Here is an 18,248-nt window from a genome sequence, read left to right as displayed (position 1 = left end):
GTCCCACGGAAAACAATGTACGCTGGAGACAGAGAGAGAGGGAGAGAGAGAAAAGTTAAGTTGAACCGCTGCTGAATGTTTTATAAGGAGCCCGAGCCTGGAGGATAAGTGAGACTGACATTGGCATTGAGAGAGAGAGGGGGAGAGAGAGGGAGAGAGAGAGAGAGAGAGAGAGAGAGAGAGAGAGAGAGAGAGAAGAAGGGTTTCTGCAGAGAATTTAGATATCTCTCCTGCAGTGAAAAGTGGATGCCATTTATCTCAACATACAGTAGATGTAGTACTCATTACCAGCTGCACTGTGTGCAGTGTTTACATGGGAACACAAGGGAAAATCAAGATGCATCCACCCACCAGAAAGAACGGGGAAAAACAACATAAAACATACAGAACACCAAATCAATCCCCATCCATCTGTCTATATCTATCAACATCTGCCTACAGCTATGCCTCTTTCCCTGTTTTCAGTTGAGGATTGCATTGGGGAAAAGTGTTTTTAACACCTTCATTGTTACTCTCTGGGCACAGATACACATACATATGTATTTTATAATGTGTGCGCTTGCTCTGGACATAAATGAATCAAGTCAAATCAAACAAAATGACTATAGCAACATTCTGGTGTATAATCTGGAGGCGTGTTTATCGATTTATATTACTTTATGTGAGCCTGTTTTTTGTGTTAGCCAAGTTTCACATTTCAATTCAGCAATTTGAAAATGTAAAGAACAACTTTAAAGGGACATTTCACTGTGAAATAAGATATTTCTGCCTCTTATCATTATTGCAAGCTCGCCATCTGGATAGGTTCTGTGTGTTTTGGTGTGTTTTCCAGTCTGCTGTGATCAGCAAGCTGCATGTATCTGTTCTCAAAGAGTACAACTTAGAGGCAGATAGATACAGTTTGCCAGTGTTCATCAGCGGGAAAGCTCAAACGAAGCTCTTCACCCCTGAGGGTTGTGGATTATGCTGGATATCATGTCACTGTTTCAGTTTTTACACATGTAACAAATTTTTTGACAGTTTGAGCTCCACAAAACAATACCCATCCAGCCCCGCTGTACTGGAGTGAAAGGAGACAGATTGGAAACCTCGCCAAATCAAAGAGAATCTAATAGATAGGCTGCACTAGGGGTAAGTGGGAAAACATCTCTTTTGTGTATTTTTCATTAGCCATTTCATTTAATGTCACTGCAATTTCATTTTCATGTCTTTTAATTCATGTGTGTTTGCTCCTACCTGCGCAGCAGCAGTTTGGGGTGGTTCTTGCTTTCCAAGTTGCGGTCAATGAGATCTGACAGCAGGTGTTTGAGGACGTCGGTAGCGTACTCCAATCGTCCCTGCAGGGCTGTCATGATGAGCGAGGCCACGTTGCCACGGTCCCTCATGGAGAAAGAGCGCTGCATCTCCAGCGTTCGGATGAAGGTGAGCAGGAACACTTTGTTGTTGATGAGCTGGCCAAACAGTTTCAGGGCCTTCTCCACATTCAGCTGGCCATTTCCAGACACCTGGTCAACGAGCAACAAAAGTTCAATTTCAAGTTCAAGTTAAGGTTTATTTAAAGCCCAATACTGGTGTTTACAGTCTAAAAGGGCTTTACATGTCCATGGGTTAACAACAAACAGGACCACACCGCCTGACTCATACCTCACAGTGGGCAAGAAAAAAACAAAAACCCAAGTGTCCAATAGGTGCTGATGCAGTGAGCAAATTACAAAATTGCAAAAAAACACTCTAGCAGAAAATCAGATAGCAAAAGCAGCAGGGGGCCTCGACCGAGGCAGGAGGCAGCCACAGCTGCACAGGATGATGACCAGCCACGGAGCCGCGGCAACAGCCAGGTCAAGAGGGATAACTAAATGAACTGCTGCTCTTGGTTTTCTGACCTTGTCTCAGACAAAAAAGGATTTTTTCCAGAGGCAGAAAAACCTTACTCATGTTTCACTTCAGGCTGACATAAGTTCCCACTCCTGGCAAGTAATTGAGAGGATCTTAATCAATTATTGACTCCAGTCTGTTGAAGAGCATTGTACCCTTGCTTAGTTGCCAATTCACTTTCAAGTCATATGTCATGTTACTCGGCTCTGTAGGACAGTGTAGTGTGAACTGAAGAGTTAATGTCCAAAATAATAAAATATCTTGAGGAAATAAACACACAGAAACATTATGTCATTATTCACTATGTGCTGTGTGAATATTCTAGTATTTTGTCAACAAAGGAATTTAGTTTGTATTCTGTAAAAAATAACGTGTTTATCAAGTTCACAGGTGTTGCCTTTTCCAGTGTGAATATCTCAGTTTGGTCTTTTGTACAGGGCTAAGAAAAAAAAAACAACTGACACACAACAATTTGTTTATGCAGCTTAAACTTGAACTTGAACTTCCCTGCACTGAAAAGTGTAGGAAATTGCCTTCAACCTTCTGCACACAGTCCGACCTCAACCATCACTCCAACCAATCACCTCCTGCCTCACACCAACAAAAAAAATACAAAACAAAACAAAACAAAAAAAACATCTGTACCCCTATCACGCTGAATCTCTTTATCTTTAATGGTCTCATCCGCAGGACACCACTCGATGAAAACTAACCCAATTCCCACCAGAGCAGTGGTCTCTCCCATAAAGAGGAACGAAAAGTGTTAACCAGCCACTTTTTCCCCCAGCGGAGGAACCCGCAGTCCTGCCTGAGGATTGGGAATTACTCAGTTCATTACCTCTCATACTGCAGCCACTGGTGGATGAAATAGCCACGTGCTGGGACCCTGTGCTGCGCCCTGTTTTTCATGAGGGAGCTTGCATGTGAGGTGTGAGTGTGTGTGTTGCCCAGCATGGTTGGCGACGTGTCTCTGTATTTGTATGTGTGTGTGTGTGTGTGTCTGTGTGAGAGAGAGAGAGAGAGAGAGGGAGACCAGAGGGTAGAGAGGCTGATTGGCACACTGGTATCTGCTTCCCCTCCAGCACTTTGCTGCTTATGGAGGTTACGCCACAGGGGGAGCAGTAAGGCAAGATACACACTGCCACTCTCGCCCTATCTCTATATTTCTGTCTCCGTCTGCCTTTCTTTTGCTCTCTCTTAACCCCTGTGCTGCCTGTGCTCGCGCTGCATTTCCATCTGTCTGTGTCTGTCGTTTGGTGTCGTTACCTCCAGCTCTCGGAGGACAGGATGATCCTCTATGCCGGGGAAGAGGACCCTCATGGCATACGTTCTGTAGTCCAGATGAGGAATACCGGCTCTGTCCAGGTCACTGGTCAGCTCGTTGATGTCAGTCTGCAGCTCGGCAAAGGCTGGGGAGGAGGAGGGACACAGGGAGCAAGAGAGGAAGGAAGAGTGGAAAGGTGGAACATAGGAAGAGAGGGAAAAAAGGATGGAGGGAAGGGAACAAAAGAGAACAAAAGAGGGAAGAAGAAAGGAATGAAAGGATGAGAGATGAAGGCAGGATGGAAAAGATGAGGAATGAGGAGAGGAAGGAAAGTAAGACAGGAGGGAGGAGAGGAATAAAGGGAAGGAGGAAAGGAAGAGTGGAAGAAAGGAAAGAAGAGACAGAGGAAAGAAGGAAGGATAGGAAGGGAAGAAGACAGCAGGAAGGAAGGAAGAATGGAAAGGGGAGAACAAAGGAGGAAGAGAGGAAGAAAGGAAGGGAACGAGAGAAAAACAAAGGCAGAGAGAGGAAGGAATGAAGAATGGAAGAAAGGAAGGAGGGAGGGAGGACAGAAGAGGAGAAGAAAGGAAAGAACAAAAGAAAGAAGGGGGGAGGCGTTGAAGAAGGGAAGGCAGGAGTGGAAAAAAGTAAAAAGTAAATGTAGAAATGCAGAGAAAAATACATAAAGAAAGAAGAAAGAAGGAGAGAAAGAAAGAAGAAGAAAAAAAAGAAGAGACCGGTTGGAGGGAATGCTTGAGAAATGCAGCATAAAAAAAATAAGATCTACCTTCAATCCCCATGGACCAAATAGGTGAATCCTTCTTATCTTGGTGGTGTTTACTACCATTATGATGAAGCTGACAGTTAAAGCCCAAGATAGTCTTCATGTCAGAGAAACTCAATATTTCACATTCCTTGCAAGTAAAAAAAAAAAAAAGCAGCACCGAGAACACATAGATTGGTCCCTGACACAGACATGCACACACACACACTCACACACCTCCCCTTCTCACACATTTTTATCTACCGGCCAGTAAATTGGCTGTAGCTGAGGCCCCAAAGAGTGTGTGTCGTCTCAGTGTGAGGCTGCAGGTGAGCGCTAGTTAATTGGCTCCATCCTGACTGGGTCCTGCTCAGGCCCGTGGCTCTGTTGCTCTGCTTCAGCGCCCCTGGGGGAGACTCCCTGTCTGCAGCCTATCACAGGAGCAGCAGCAGTCCCCGAACACCTCCCCCTCCTTCTTTCCCACCGCTGCCCATCACAGCCCCCCACCTCCTGGCCCCTGCGCCTCAGCCCCTGGCTTGCAGCTCATGGGCTTACACGCTAGAGGCACACGCGGATCCTGTAGTGTGTACGCTCATAAGGAGGAATCCAGGTACCCGTCTAAATCCACCCCTCGGGGCAACAGACTCCTGGCCACTGCTAATGGTTAAAACATTAATCTTCTCTTCTCCCAAGGCAGTCTGTGTGTGACTGATCCGCCTGTTTGTCTATTCTGTCTGTCTATCTGCCTGCCCGCCTGTCTGTCTGTCAGTCATGTTGCCGGCTTGAGGGCTTGACGCTGTAAGATGTTTTCCTGAGCCGGATGCCTCCTGTGCAAGCCCATCAAGGCCGGCTGGAGTGGATAAGTAACTGGCCATTTTTAATAAGGTCCTCTCCAGCTGATGAAACCCCCAGACACTGTCAAACTGAAACCTCAGTTTTGCTCTTCCACTGATTGGCTGTAATGACCCGAATGATGACATCAAGGGCCAATCAGCGGTGTTTATCTCAGAGCAATCATGTGTGACTGAATGAGTGCTCTTGGCGAACTGCTGTTTGGAGTGCGCGGGCGGTGGCGAGGCCAAGGCTGTCCACCCGCTGGGAAGACGGTCAAAGGTCAGATGGACTACTGTGACCACTCATAACCAAGGGCCATCAGGTAACACACACATGCATGTGCAAGTGCAGCGAGACACAGATGCACACACTGTATAAAAACAAACCTGGCAGTAGCCCTCTAGGTGAGCCATGATAAAATGAAATAAACACAATGTCATTACACATCTCTTGCTGGAGGGAGGTTTACTCCATCGAGTTAATCTGTTTGCCTGTGTGTGTCAGTCTGTGTATGTGTGCTTACAGTATATTTATGTATGTGAGTGTGTGAGTGCATACAATATGAATGCTAGTGAGCAATAGGCACTGCATGTACACGAGATGGGTCATATGCCGGGCAAACTAACACTAACAATCTATGTGCTGTGATATATACCAAGATGACTCACTGACCCAGATCTACAGCAATTTTCACTGCATTATTTAACACAGTACAGACCACCCGCAATTTACTCACTATGCAATAAGCAAAAATAGCCATTTCTGTCAGTCATATGACTACTGCATTTGCAGCTGAACCTCGGTCACCAGTGACATTCATCTAGAATATTACTGGCTCTAAATGGAAATTCAAAACAAAGGAGACCCATAATGGCTGACGGTTGCCCCCTGATGTCAGCTGATGGACTGCACTTGACCTGTACGGCATCTTTATAGCTGGGATACTAACCTTCCTTGCACTCTAAGGCGACTCGCGACTCCAGGTTGTCCATCTGCATCTGCAGACGCTTTAGGGTGAGGTCATTCTCCCGTGACTTGCGCTTGTAGGCAATTAGGACGAGGATGACGATGATGAGGAGGAGGCCTCCGCCGGCAGCGATGCTAACAATGGCTGGCAGAGTCAGCAGGCTGTCAGACAGGATGTGGACGGCACCCGGAGAGACGTGAAGACCACCGACCTGGACCTGAAGACACACGCACACACCCAATCACATATTGTATGGAGTCACATATCTATTGTATGGAGTGGACACAAGTAAATACCAGTAAAAATTCCATCCCCATGAATGACAAGATTCCCTCTCTGACAAAGACTACATTTAGTTTGTCCTGTAACTGCACCACCACTCCAACCTAATTAATTTTGACAATACCAGATGAGACGAGCATCATTAAGCTACCTTCCTATAAAACGGATCAGTGATATCTGAGATAGTGTGTATGACAAATAAACAAACAGTACGGTACCCTCCCTTGGGCTTGTGATTTAAAATGTACTGAAAAACAGTGATGATATGCATCTTTTCCTTTTGTTTCATTATAATCCAATCAGTGGTGTCCGACACATATGCATGTGCCAGATGGACAAATGAAGAGAGGAAAACTGATACATAGTTTGTATTGCGGAGACCTACCATACGATAACTGAAATACGATAATGCAATGGCCAACTCTCAGCAACCTATCCAAAATGTAGGTAAATATTATCTACTGAAACTGACACTGAGTGCAAACAGATGCAGCCACCTACACACTGACGTTGAGAGAGAAGCAGTCTGGGGCTTGCACTCAATAAGTGAACTGGCAGCTAGAAATAATTGCAGTGGGTTCTTGGAGAACCTTTTGACAGCTAGAGCACAATCAGACTGCTCTCCCTTTGACCCCTTTCCTTCAGCTGAATGAGCAATGATAAGAGCAAAAAATAATGGAGTTTAGAGGCCAAATGTTGTGAAAAGGAAATCGCAAATGCGTAGAAAGATGGAGAAAAAAAAGTGAGAGAAAAGACAGAAGCAAAGACAATAAAACAAACGCAAACGGGAAAGATGACTGGAAGTAAGGTGGACCGATCGGAGGCAGATCAGAGAGAAAGAGACCCTTGGCTGCACGAACCATGACTTTGTACTGTCCGGTGAGGTTGGGCGGCTCACACAGCAGCTGGCTCTCAGACACGGTGACAGAGCAGGGGGTCTCTCCTATCAGCACCGTGTAGTTAAGTTTCACCCCACCTGATGCTGGGGGAACCAGGTTTCTGCCCTGCAGGCACACAGACACAGACATGGGGGGTGAGATTGGGAGATACACCCAGGCACGCTCACATGCACACGCACAGCCACACACTGAGAGTAAATTATGGAAATTTTACACACACACAAACACAAGATGTCACATAAATACTCTGTAAATTAGAACCCTGTGTTGTAGCACAGCTGTGGCCAAATATGATTCACTGTTGAGATCAAAAAGGGTGACACTAATGTGCTATGGTACTAACCAGGGACATTTCCCTTTCTTCATGAAAGAATAAATACATTCTTGAAATATAGATTTTTCAGTGAATTGTACTTTTTCCAGTTAAGGATTCTTAAAGTTGCACTATACAAAACTGCCAAGGGTCAGTATAAGTGATGACCCTGTAAATTCAACTGACAAGAAACATGGAATAGGCACATTATTTGTTGGTTGACTCAACACACATTCATTTTTAAGTTCCTTTTCTTGGGCGTTTAGCTGTTCTTTTAATCCAAGGCTATTTACAATAAGTGAGTAAGTAGCAGGTAGGCAGCAAGTAAGCAATCTGTCATAAGCCCCAACCTTGAGAATGATGGGTGATCCCGGTTTTTGCTCCAAGACTCCGTTGGTGCTGAGGGGCTCAAAGTAAGGGTTGGGGTAGTACAGAAAGTTGGTGTTGTTGTAGACCAGCAGCGCCTGGACATTGTTGAAAATGAACCCAAATTCGTCCGCGTGCTTCACCGTGTCCAGACCGGGACGGTACTCTGCCATGAGGGAGGGGGCGAAGCAGCTCATACTGGTGGTGTTCAATACTTTACACACCTAGGAGCACAGAAAGAGAGAGATGTGGAGGAGCAGGGAGGAAAAAAGGGGAGAGAAAAATGTGTTAGAGAGAAAATCCACTTTTGAGATGCTATTGGGGATGAGTTGCACACTAGCAGCCAACACATCATGCTCTGATAACCTAAGCACCCTGAAATGAAACATGAAACACAGAGCCAGTCAACCAGGATAAACTTAGACTGTACAGCACAGTTCAGCTGTTTGGTCTGTTGTTTTTTTTTTTCTGGTTCCAAAATAAAACTCCAAGCAAGTGTTTCAAGATGATCCAGGATAGAGCCTTCGGTTTATTACAACCCAAAGTGTGATCTTAACTGAAACACACTGGTATTGACAAGAACCCTGCAGGGAGCTCAGTGGCCTAATAATGTGCATATAAAATCCTCTTTATTTTCAGAGAATAGGAGAACATTGGATTTACCGTCTGTCATTAAATCTGCCTGTTATTGAGGAGGAAGCCTCCATAAAATCGAGGATAAACTGCTGCTATTGGTCTCCTGAAAAAGACTAGAGGACAACAACCACAAAGAATGGCGGTATTGGTCCTCTGTCTCCTCAGGTAGAGGTTGAGCTATGGTTCTTTTATTACTGCTCTCCAGTTTGCCCAGAGGACAAGCTGGTCTTCCATCCATCCTCCCTGGCCCAGCTGTAGAGGAAAGAGGGAAGACAACTGATTGCTGCACAGCACTCTGCACAGAGAGGTTTTTTATCTCCCTTCATTCCCTCCCAGCTCGCTCTCTAGGGAAGAAACTTAATTAGAGGTAAATATCATCAAAGCTGCCGAATGCTGGTGACTACCATGCCTCCTACCTGTTGTCTGCGGCTCTGGAACAAGCCAGGCAGATCGATGCAAACTCATTCAGCACGCACCCGATTGCATTTTACTGGTATGAAAGCCTAAGCGGGGCTGCACTTGCTGCGAGGTGGGATACAGGAGTGTGAATGTGGATGCGGTAAACTCGCAATTTTTTGGCTCTTGGATGACTATAAAGCGTGTTTTCACCATGCAGAGTGCCAAAGTATTGAGTTAATAAATGTATAGTCTAGACCCTCAGTTTGGTGTAGGCCTACAGAGTGATGGTTGGCTGGCTGCAAGGAGGAGTCACTGCTCCCCGGGAACCAGGCTTGTGGGTGAAAGAAACATGATTCCAACATTACAGCTGTCACAGCTACATATACAGTACTACAGTACAACGCTGCAAGTCTACGATTGCACTACAAGGCCTGAACGCTCCCATGTGGCTTCTCTCAGCTTTGTTTTTTTCTTTTTTCTTTTTACAATTCTTACTTTACATGCGAGCACGGCAAGAGACAGATGGGATAAGCCCTTTTAAAAATGGATAGCACAGCCAAATAACACCGCTGACATACTGTCTCCAAGTTTAGCTTCTATGAAATCCCATTCGCCACCGCTGAGTGTTGTGAGAAGAGATGAAAATGCAAGAGAAGGTTTAGAATGTATGGGTGTCATCCCACCGTGAACTAAAAATATCAAAAGACACCCACATTTTTCACTATTACTAATATCGCTGTAAAGAGTTTTATTCCAAAATGAAATATCAACTGTTCAAAAAAGTAAGACACACATTTATTGGATTTTTGGGTGGTTGTCAAAATAGCACAAAGTACCCTCTATTTTCAAGATACTAAATGATTCATTTACCAACAAATTTGGATTTGCAGGCTCTTGCAATGCGGCGCGCATCTTCAGTGCATACAAAAGTGAAACCCAAGTTTAATAAAGGCTACACTCTCGTTCTTGGAATGGTGCAATGTGATACAGACAGGCCCAGATGCTCCGGCAGCATCCTCCTGCCTGTCATGTTGGAACAGCGAGGCATTTGCAAGTCAACTACAGCTCTGACTACCATCTGCTCTGCCAGAGATGGATACTGTGCATTTTTTTCATATTTTACCACACTCCTCCATCTACACTGTCCTCTCTTTCGCTCATTTTTCCCCCCCTAAATAAATCCCTTCCTTCACTGGATCCTGTCAGGCAAGAAAGGCGCCCATCATATAGGATGTTTTTCAGCTTGTGTGGCACTGAGTGTGATGTGTGTAAATCCAAAAGCAATGAGCGAGTGTGAATAAATTGTGAGTGTGGGTAAATGGGGCATTGTGGGATTTGATAAAGCAAATGGGGTATTTGGGTTCCACTGTGGACATATCCATCAGAGACTGTCAATCATAACACCGTGACATTGCTGTATGACTTATGCCCAAATGTGTGGAAGACTGTTTTATTAGTCTGTGTTGTTTGTGTTTTCAGTTCACTGATTTGTTGGATTATTGCTCTTATACAAACACACTACAATGCTATTTTCCATTAAGAAAGCAACTTTACTACAGTATGTGACATTATACTGCACCCGTTCCACACAAATTTGTTATGTATTTCTGCTGAGAGGCCCCGGGTTCTCTGTCTCCGTAAAATTTAAGAAAAGACAAAGTTTTGTACATTGGCCAATACAGTATGCACAATAGTTCATGCATTCCTTTAGGCCATGTGGAGAAAGAGACTGTGCATTGCTTGGCATTGATAAAGTGACTTGGGGTCAACAGATAGAGAAAATAATTGGAATCTTGGCCTCTCCTGTCTTCGTTCACTGGTGTTGGATGGAGACAGGGTATTTTAAGGCAGTAACACTCCAACCCCTCTGGCTGAATTCATTACTGGGATCTAGTGTGCTGCTGCGGCCCACTCAACCATTCAAAGGTCTCTGGCCACAGTTGTGGTGAGAGAAACAGAGAAAGAGAGAGGGAGAGAGAGAGAGAGAGAGTGAGAGAGAGAGAGAGAGAGAGAGAGACAGAGAGTCAGGGACAAAGACAGGAGGGATGAGCTGGACTATCAAGATGTGCGTAGGAGAGTTGTAAGGGGTCACCGAGTCAAAGTTCATGTGGGGGCTATCACACAGTGGCTAGTCATTGGCTGATCCTGCACTGTATTACTCCTACACTGTATCTGTCTTCTGCGTGCCTGCTGTTCCAACCAACTGCTAATGCTGGCATTAGTTCTGAGTTCAGCTCCGATCCATCCATACCACACAAGCCCCGTGTGGTATTCAAGCTAGTGCGGCTTCTGAAATGCGCTACGGAGCCTGTGGTTTAATCTATAACTGGGATCGTTGCTACGCTGGAAGTGAAAAGTCATCTCCTAGATGCCTTGTTAATCAGACTGCCATTAATTTGAAATGTCCTCTGTGAGCGCTGCTTTACACATTCAGTAGTGGCTTTTGTTCCTCCACTGTCGATGTGGAGGCTAGGTGGCACAGTGGAAATGGATGATGAGCAAGAGGAAGGGGAAATAGCCCATCAGCCATGGTGATTCAATGAGACACTCGTGATGCCGATGCTGAGATGTATGGCAGTGTAACATATCTATACATAGAGCCCATCATACAACATCATCATGCACATGTAAATTGTAAGCTTCTGAGTGTCCATTATCATAGCTCTTAGAGATGATGGGCAGCCTCTCCCAGGGCCTCATGTTTCAGACAAGCAGCCTGATTGCATAGGAGCCTGCTTCCTCACCCACACTGAAGAATGTCTATGATCAGCAGGAGCTCCAAATGCACGAAGCCTCTCTTCAAAGTACCCAGTGACACCTCGTCCAGGTATCTTAACGGTGGCAAATGTAGCAGATGAAATCTTTGCGGGACAGTAAAATGTCCTAGAGCTGGAAAATAGCCCTTTTAGCTTTAATCAGGATGATGATTAATGTTTCAATTGTGAATCTGGTGACAGGCACAGGGTGTTTCACAAAGAAAATAGTCTTTTATTCCCTCCTGGTCCCTTTGTGAATCTTTGCAGGTGACGCCAGGGAGGGAGAGAAGAGAAGCAATTTAGAGGGAGACAGGTGATCATTTGAAGGCTGGCTGACAGGCAGCGGCACTGATTACTATAGGCTGCTCTGCTGTTTGCCTTCCTCTGGTGACAAAAGGGGAAGAGGGTGAGGGCTGATGGGGATGGGATGAAGGATGGGTAATTGTAACCGTTGTATTTAATAAAAATTCATTCTCTGTGGTTTGTGGGGGCAATCAGAGAATGCGACGCAGGCTTTTTTTTTTTTTTTTTTGCTCTGCAGTGGGACTGGAAGAGATCGGAAAAGATGAGTCGGTGTGGAGATGAACATCTCTCTTTCAAAGCCGTGCTGTCTGATTTGTCACCCACACACATAAGTCAAATCCCATTTCAGGAGGTCTCCAGGAATCTCTCCCTCATCTGTTTTTTGTCTTTTCGTTAAACATAGTAAAGTGTGGGTCTGCCTTTTTCCTGTAATTGCAGGAATTTCTGAACTCACAAAGGTCTTTTAGGGAAGCCGTGTCCTTACATGAGGAAACATCTGAGCACAAAAAGCCCAGGGCAGAGTTGTGATGTTTGGTATAGGAGCAGTCACTAAGCAAGTCAGACACTTTAGGCCTATTTTAGACTCCTAATGTCAGGAGTGGGGGAATGGAACTGCAGAGGGGGAGGAGCCATGTTAAAACAAATCTGTTCAGAGACTCTACAAGATGGAGATAGTTGCATCAAAAATCTGGAGATTTTCAACTAGAATCAGGGATTCATTTATTTATTTATTTATTTATTTTTAGAACTACGCTGATCATGTTCAGGTTATAAAAAATGTGTGAAGGTTTTTTCTTTTTTCCTATAAAAACAAATGTCCTAAATTATTTTTAAGGAATGTGGGAAACCCCATTCATTTTTCCCATAGACGATCTATTTCTTGATGTGGAACTCTGGAAATGCTAACAAATCAGTGACAAATGAGGTCTATGTATCTTTGAATTTGTAAATACATACAAATATTATGTATTTGTGCAAAGTAATAAAGTAATATGTGTGTATACATGACTTGAACATACATGATACGTGCCCTCCATATTGTCTTGGCACTGGGTAGATGGTGCCGGGCACAGGGCACAGTCCAGTCCTCTCTTTGCCTTTTCTGCCCTGCTCTCCCTCTCTCATTCCATCTTTCCTTCTCTCTATCCTTAGCCTATTCGTCCGCCCTCCCCACCTTCACCCAGGCCACAGAAAGGAAATCCCATCCCCTTAATTAAACAAGGACCCCCAGGACAGGGGCGCAAATGCAATTTGTAATGATTTCCTCAAGCCAAGGCTTTGATTATACAGGGACTCTTTATGCTGACCAAAGACTTCTGACCGCAGTTAATCTTCCATTGAAACCCATTAGGACTCTGTCTGCCCCCCAACCACACACACCTCCAGCACCCTTTTCCTCTAAACCCCTACTGTCCTCTGACTGGCTCCCTCACTGCAAAAAATATCCTTAGTGACAAGCCATTTATGCAAGCACTAAGTCTTAAAATCGTATATTTCTGAGGTGAAAAAAAAAAAAAAAAAAAAATCTGCCCATGGAAACGATGAAGAGCAAAATATGGGGTCCTAATTCTGTGCTGGCGCCGATCAAGCGCAGTGACCTTGCGCCGGAGACGTGGCAATTTCGATGGACGTGAGCGGATATTAGAGCCAAGAGTCATTACAGGATAAAACTCCCAGCGAGGAGGCCTTTGCATTCAGGGTGACTACTCTGACAGAAAAAACACAACAGGGCTGAGCGGGTGGGGGGTGGGGCTGAGGGGTGTGGAGCTGAGATCTAGCCTGGGGACGGCGAGAGAAGAGGGTAAACTCTTAATTAAATACTGCATGCAGACCACTCTCACTTCCAGCTGCATTATTCAGATGCTTGTCGGAGTGGTTAAGATGACTGGGTGTGAGAGGAAGCTGAGGAAGCATGGAGAGCTGGAGGGGGAGTTAGGATACATAGGACTTTCTTAACCAAGCTAAGCATCACTTAGCGTGCTTGTGTAGCAGTATTTAGTGAGTCAAGAGGGACCTAGTTATCCGGTGGATTCAGGGCTGATTAGCTCTCTGGTAACGGCGGTTTGGTGGTACTTACGTTGACAGACTCACGCCCGGCATACTTGACTCGAATCCTGGGCTCCTGAACCACGTCCAGATTGGTCCCAGTCACCATCAGGGGGGTGTGGCCACTGCAGAAAAAAAAACAAACAAAAAACACACTCACACATAATCCACACCACAGGCTTGAGTCACATCAAATGCCTTCTCGCCTCTCTCTCTCTCTCCCATCTTTTCTAAACTTGCTGCATACTACCTCAAGAAGCCGCGGATGAAAAAAGAAAGAAACAAACAAAAACAAACGCAAGAACTAAACTTCCTGACCCAAATCGACCTCCTCGAAAAGTTTTGCCATCAGCAGAAAATAAAAGCATCGGACTGGTTCTCCCCTCAGAAGATAATAGGCTTTGGAGTAGGAAATGATTAGAGATGCTCTTTAACTGACTTCACTGGCTACTATCAAATGGTGCAGATTTGTCTTTGAAATACAAAGCCTGGCAGATTAGCATGCAGGGGTGGTCCTGGGCTTCATAATACAACGGCACAAACAAAACACGCAAACAAAACAGGAGGAAGGCGGATGGATCCGGGGGCCCTTCCTGCGGCTGTTTGGGCTGTTGTTGTTTACTGTTGTTTTTGTTGCTGCACTGGTCAAGGTGGTGCGCTGAATAACGAGACAGGCATTGTGGCAACGCTGGATTAGCCATGCAGAAATTTTTCAAAATGTCAGAAGTGTCTGTAGCTGTTATATTGTACTACGGGTCAGTTCTGTAGGAGACTGAGTTACTGGAGACGTGCTGTCGACAAACTCATGAAATTATATAAACAGCTACTGTGGAGATGAGGCTTGGCATACTGACCTTGCCGTCTCTCTGCTCGCAAAATGATACAGTGTAACTGAAGATTAATGTGGTAGCTGCTTGCGGCATTACATCTTGCTGGTAAGACCTGCCTAAAGTGATTCTGTCTATAAGGTATTTTATTTTTTTGCTATGAGTTATTGTTCTTTGTATTACAAAAGAGATATTAAGGTGGATAACCAAAGTGACATCCTTCCCTGTCTCCCTTCTTTCCTCCCCTCCTTTCCCTCTGCACCATTCCTCTCCTTCTGCATCCCCTGACTCGGCACACTCGAAAACCAAACCATCTATAATGCTGCTCACACCTCTGGAAGCACATTGTTTCACGACACCGCCATTTCATCTTCATCCCACTTCATTTTTTAATTACTAGAGGATGGTGTTTCCATCTGCTACAGACATTCTGCAGATGGAGTGACGCTGCGTTGGATACAAGAATTGGAGTGAAATTGTTTGCTTTCTTTGGGTGGCTCAGAATGGCCTCGCCATCCTGTTCAATCTGAGGGCTGCAGCAGTCCTATCAGACTCAGACTAATTGGAAGAGAACCCGAACAGTAATTGAAAGTGCAATATTGACCTGTGTCTGCTTATTACCACTGGCCCTGCTGGCTCTAAAGGTCTGGATGTGGAAAGGAAATCCTTGTCTTGATGATAGAAGCGCTCGGTGTATTGATGGGCGAATGGGTGAAATAAGCCCGGCATGTACATGGAGGTGGCGCAAAATGCTTCCTATGAGGTAAGAGGTGGTGTTGCTGCTGTACCTGGCAATGCTCCACTCTGGCTCAATGCGCTGAACGGTGGGGTCCTCTATGTACTCGAAGCTCAGGCTCTCTCTGACCTGGGCGCGGTCCACGCTCACGCTTATCTGCACCGGGCCGACCCCTGACATGGAGGGGGCAGAGTAGCACACTATCTCCGTCATGGTCCGCCTATGATGGAGGGAGGACACACACAGGAGATGTAATTGTTTAAATCTCCATAAAAGATGGACTGATAAGTGCCTGTGCAAAAAAAAAAACTATAACTGTACATGGCAAACCTGACCCTCTTTTTATTGTGAGCATTAATTTATCCTGAGATGACACTGTGAATGCAATGTTGTCACCCATTAGAAATTTATATGATAGAAAGTCCAAGTGAATGCAGCAGTAGTCAACTTAGCAGGATGGATGTATAAAAGAAAATATGCTACTGTAAATTATTGCATATTGTTGTAAATGCAAAATAAAATTAGTTAGAAAGCGCAGTTTGCAACTATTTGCTGCCAGTTTTGAAAAAGTCTGTAAAAAGCATGTAAGGCTTTTGGGGCAGAAATGAGTGTCCTGTTGGATTGTACATCCTGTTGATTGAACATTTTAATAAGGCCTAGGTTGAAAAATACCAAACTCATCCTTTAATGCTACATTAACTGAACTGAAGACGGATGAAAAAAAAAAACAAAAACTGATCAAACCTGAAAGTTCATATAAACAAGAAAACAAGAAAAAAGCACAAGAAATATCATTATTAATAGACAGAAGGACAAAGGAGAAAAACTGAAAAAACAAAAAAATATGTAATGTATATTGTACTAACGAGTGTGTTCTGTGATCATTTAAAAAAGGACAAAAATAAAAGCTCTCACAAGTGTAGTGCAAGACATTTTTAATACTCTCACAGGCTTTATGATTTAGGTAATTGAAGACTTTTTTGGATTTTTTAAGCACTCATATCAGTGTATGCATTTCTACATATCCTGATGCAGACATGCGTATGATCACACACTCACACGCACACACACACTCAAATTCACACGCACACATACCTCCACCTGTGTCATATCTGCCGCTATGCTCTCCCTCCCTCTCCATGGTTCCATGCACTACCTGCCCACCCCCTGAATTTGTCCCAGTTCATTAGCAGTGGTGTGCCTGTACTAGAACGACCCCCCATCCTCCTCTCCTTCCAATGCCAGGAACACAGCGGAGAAACACAAGGCAGTAATTAGCCCCATATCTCATTAAAGCTGGCTTGACTCCTCAACCTTACAGCATTACAATCAGACTACCACAGCATGCCTTTAAATAGAAGCCTAGAAGAGTAGAGAGTGGAAGGAGGGAGTGTGGGAGCAAGTGAGAGTTGGGGGGGGGGAATGGGTGGGGTGAGATGGAAGGAGAATGTGAGGGTGAGAGACAACAGACTTGAGAAAAAAAAACAAAACAGGAACAGAATGAGAACAGTTGAGTAGTGAGAGGGAGGTGGGATACAGAGAGAGAACAAGAAAAGTGGGGTGAATGAAAAAGAAGAAAAGTCCACAGGAGCTCCAGGTTTTCTGGAAGCTATTATAACAGGGTTTGATGCAGTAGGTCATCAAAAGCTTGTTAAGATTTACACAAGTTTCTGAGAGAAGGAGAGGCTTTCGCCTGAGGAGGGGGGCGGGGGGGCAGTTTCTCACTAATACCAGGAAAAAGAAAAAAGAGAGAGGAGAGAAATATAGCTTCTTATATAATGGATATAATCACCATCACCTTGGGAAAAAGAGCTTTGTTTCTTTCATTTGCTCACACTAAATCATCTATAATTTTTTTTTTTTTTTTCCCCGACAGTGATATATGTATAACAAACAAAGTTACACAAGTATTTCTCATTGCTGCGGAATTAAACAGCATAAATCTTCTAACAAATGTTTGGTCTCAGAAAACAGCCTGTTTCTGGTGGTAGTTTTTAGGGATGAACGCTAATTCTACTCTTGGTCAAAACTGTCAAAATATTGACAATAGCTTATATTAACAGAGTTGCAGTTTGTCATGAAAGCAATTAGACATGAGTCAGGCAGCTCTGATTTTATATCCTGTCGGCAAATGTTTTGTAAGTGTTCGTGATCAGGAAAATCAGGTTCATACTGTAATAACGGTCAGCTACAAAAGCTTGATTTCCAAAATAATGAGAAACTGAACAGAACCACCACTAGAAAGTGAAAAGAATGTCAAAAACAAAGCAAAGAAATTTCAAGAAAAATTATTGAAAAAGTGCAATCGCAAAAACACACAGCGCAGAGAGCACAGAGCCAGATTACAGATGGACGATGAAATGTTGCTGTTGTTTTGGACCGTTTTATCACACATTTTTATTCACTTTGTGTATTTGTGTGGAATACTTTTTTTTTTTTTTTTTTTGCATGATAAGCCTCAGTTTCAACATCCCCCACTTTTTAATGTGATAATGTGTGGGTATGTAGGTTGTTCAAACACTAAACTCTGAACATTATACACTTGTGTCTTTATATGCAAAGGTACTAAGAGCTTGTCTTCATCACCAGTCAATCTTAAAGAAAACCCTCATCATTTTGGCTGTTATGGTAGATTAAATGGTAAATTTCAGTTTTAAGGTATAAACAGGCACAAGAGGGGAAATCTCACCCATAGAACTCGCATGTCTGGTTTCCAAACTGGACGTTGACGCTGCTGCCGGCGCCGAGGTTTTCTCCCATTATGGTGACTTTGGTGCCGCCAGACTCTGGACCTCTGTTTGGGGACAGACCTGTGACTGACGGCATCTGGATAAGAGAGAGGAGGGGTGGTGGTGGGGGTAAAAGCAGAGGGTAAGAAGGAAGCAGGAAGGAAATGAAATAAGGATGAGAAAGAGAGACGGAGGCTTGTCAAGTCGAAGGGACAGCCGCTCTGAGCCACCCCTTGAAAACCTTCGGCCATTA

General features: G+C 44.4%; 1 protein-coding gene across 1 annotated transcript in view; it reads right to left on the bottom strand.

Moving 5' to 3' along the window:
* The window catches only part of plxna2 (plexin A2), a 172,015-nt gene that overhangs the window by 42,448 nt on the left and 111,319 nt on the right, over positions 1 to 18,248 (bottom strand). The window contains exons 14-21 of the mRNA XM_030055804.1: positions 17,956 to 18,092; positions 15,319 to 15,486; positions 13,735 to 13,828; positions 7,548 to 7,787; positions 6,846 to 6,989; positions 5,686 to 5,920; positions 3,142 to 3,284; positions 1,237 to 1,505 (exon numbers count right to left, since the gene is read on the bottom strand). Of these exons, the coding sequence (XP_029911664.1) occupies positions 1,237 to 1,505; positions 3,142 to 3,284; positions 5,686 to 5,920; positions 6,846 to 6,989; positions 7,548 to 7,787; positions 13,735 to 13,828; positions 15,319 to 15,486; positions 17,956 to 18,092 (1,430 nt within the window). The remainder of the gene's footprint in view (positions 1 to 1,236; positions 1,506 to 3,141; positions 3,285 to 5,685; positions 5,921 to 6,845; positions 6,990 to 7,547; positions 7,788 to 13,734; positions 13,829 to 15,318; positions 15,487 to 17,955; positions 18,093 to 18,248) is intronic.

The sequence above is a fragment of the Myripristis murdjan genome, chromosome 7 (genome assembly GCF_902150065.1).
Source record: "Myripristis murdjan chromosome 7, fMyrMur1.1, whole genome shotgun sequence".
Classification (NCBI taxonomy): Eukaryota; Metazoa; Chordata; class Actinopteri; order Holocentriformes; family Holocentridae; genus Myripristis; species Myripristis murdjan.
Note: the sequence above shows the minus strand (reverse complement) of the source record. Positions and strands in the feature narration are given on the sequence as shown.